This window comes from Neodothiora populina (assembly GCF_041146345.1).
Source record: "Neodothiora populina strain CPC 39397 chromosome Unknown canker_contig_16, whole genome shotgun sequence".
Classification (NCBI taxonomy): Eukaryota; Fungi; Ascomycota; class Dothideomycetes; order Dothideales; family Dothioraceae; genus Neodothiora; species Neodothiora populina.
Window position 1 is genome coordinate 1749961 of NW_027191409.1, and position 2563 is coordinate 1752523.

The following is a 2563-nucleotide window of genomic DNA, read 5'->3' on the forward strand; positions in this document are numbered from 1 at the left end:
AGGCGCGGAAGATAGTGTACTCGTGATGACGGCGATAAACTTTGCATCGCCGGAGATGGTACTTTCAAAAACCAGTGATTTACACCAGTCATCTTGCATTTCATTCAACGACAAAGTAGCAATGCATGATAACGCGAATACGGATGAGCCTTCGATGTTAAGACGCAAAGCCTTCTCGTTGCACAAAACAACTTTAAGCTTGGTCTGGGAAATGCTGACGCGTAGAGGTGGGTGCAAAAGGATCGTAAGTACCTTAGCCCCCGCCTAGGTGAGGACATACTGATAATACCACATTCGGCCTTGGCATAGGAGAGAACAAAATTGATTGACAAGCAGATCCTATGACATTTGCCCAGCGTTGCCGAATCTGTCGCCGTGCGAGTGGCTGAGCGCAAGCGAAGATGTCTGACTGTACGCAAGTATCTCCAATTTCTGACTGGCCCAGTACTCACAGGCGCAACCGTTGTCTGTTGTCATGGAAGACGCAGGAGGGGGGCCCCGCGCCGTGGAGGACGCAAGTGCGGCATCATCAATTCTCCGACCGTCTTCACGTTCGATGGTAACCAGCACGCAACTCTAGATACTGTCGCTGACTGTTGATGTGTGATTGGCAAAATATCCTCCCATACAGAGCAGCATGAGGTGGAGACTCCATGCACCCCCCGGTCCCTGATGTCACACGTCCGGCTCCCGAGGCCTGAAGTTTCCCGAAGAGGTCAAGCGTCGGACTTCAAACAAAGCCCACTTCGGCTGTCACTGTGGTTGCTTGTCCCTCGCTGGCTGCACCGCATTGTTTCAACAGCATCAGACTTGGCGGCTCGGACAATACGCAACCATGTCCGAAAGGAAGACGGTCAAACCAAGCAGGAATGGCAGGTCATCTTTATTGAGTTACAGAAAGGTGGAGGATGCGCGCATGACCATCTTACATGAGCCAGATCAAGCGCACAGGAAGCCATATATGACGATGGAGTCTTGCGACGCGTCAACGATTATGAAATTGTTGGTATACAAGTTCTGTTGGCAAGGCAAGGTACATATATATACGTGCATATAGTTGCTGCGAAGAAGTCCAGCATATCCTTTCTTCTGTCCATCTTTCTTCTATCCATCTAGACTTCACACTGCTACGCACATCAGTACAGACAAGGGAGCCTCACAACCATATCCCCGACCATACCTTTCCAATAGTAATAACAACTAAAGATGAGATTCTCAATCGTCACAGTCGGCGCTGCTGCCCTGTCCACGGCTGTGGCCCAGAGTGCTACCACCACAGCCCCTCCAAGTTGGGAGTCATATGCCAGCGCCGCAAGTAGCTACTGGGCATCCGTCTCCCCATCCAACACCGACTGGTCCTCCTACGCCAGTGCCGCTTCCTCGTATTGGCAGTCGGCCTCGACACTCTGGGGCTCTTCGGGCTGGACATCACTGACAGGTGCACCCACTGGTTACCCCACAAATTTCCCTTTCTTCCCAGGTGGTGGCAGTAACAATAATGGGAGCGACTACGGCGGTCGCGGAGGAAGTGGCCACGGAGGCTGGAACGGTGGCACAGGTGGTATGGGTCCGTTCGGCAACAACGGAAACAACAGTGGCTGGGGACCATGGGCATCGAGTGGCTCATGGACAGCTGCTCCATGGACTTCCTGGTGGGGAGGCAGTGCCTGTCCTGATTCTACTTGGTCGGGCTGGACCTCTGGTGCTTGGGGAACCAATGCGCCATGGACTACTTGGTCTGGATGCTCTGCTAGCACTACCGCCACCAGTGTTGTCACCACGTCTCTGTCCGGAACGGCCGTCACGTCTACCGCCTACGGAATTCAGGTCGCTCAAGCTTCCGTGACGAGTGCAGGAAATGCGGCAGCTAGTGCTACTAGTACTGGTGCTGGGAGCAAAGTCGTTGCCGGAGCTGGTGTCGGTATTGGTGCTGGGCTTGGCGTCCTCTTGATGCTCTGAGGGGATAAATCTCGAAAGGAGAGAAAGCTATTGATTGATGATTGTGCAAATACATGTGCGACATCTAATAGGAGTATATTGAAATTGTACTTGCTTCAGGTGGTCACGATTCCGAGGAAACCACTGCTTATGATAGGTTTTCATGTGCTGCGCCTTGTTTGATGTGCTTTTCTGATCTTGGTAATTCCCTCTATTCAGAGCAGGCAGTTCTTTGAGCTTTCAAATTTCCACAGTGATACCAGTGTGGTCTCATCTCCACTACCCACTGTACCTTAGTGTACGTACAGTACATACAACACAGCCGCCTCGAAGCGCTTAAGTTGTCAAGTCAATGCGGAAGAAAGTGATAGGAAGATAGATCCCTGCTTTGGATCTGCTGATCGGCGTCTCGTCGCTTCGCGACAGATATTTCGGCACTTTTAAAACCCCGCACATCAACTTGTAGGGTAATCAACACGCCTTTGGCCAGGTGAATCCAGAGACGCTTGAACTATAGGCATATTTTCACATCAGCGACAGTCAAAGGTCGATAGGTTGCTAAGATCTGTCCATGCATGAATGTGCTGGCTGTGACAGCTTGGCGCCCAAAACGGTGTATCGTATA

General features: G+C 51.6%; 1 protein-coding gene across 1 annotated transcript; it reads left to right on the forward strand.

Annotated features, from left to right (window-relative positions):
- Positions 1 to 1206: 1206 nt before the first annotated feature.
- On the forward strand, positions 1207 to 1959 carry AAFC00_003902 (uncharacterized protein; the record flags this gene model as incomplete). The annotated part of the gene is made up of 1 exon (XM_069343449.1): positions 1207 to 1959. One exon carries the CDS (start codon positions 1207 to 1209, stop codon positions 1957 to 1959), a length of 753 nt encoding a protein of 250 aa, XP_069201273.1.
- Positions 1960 to 2563: the final 604 nt, after the last annotated feature.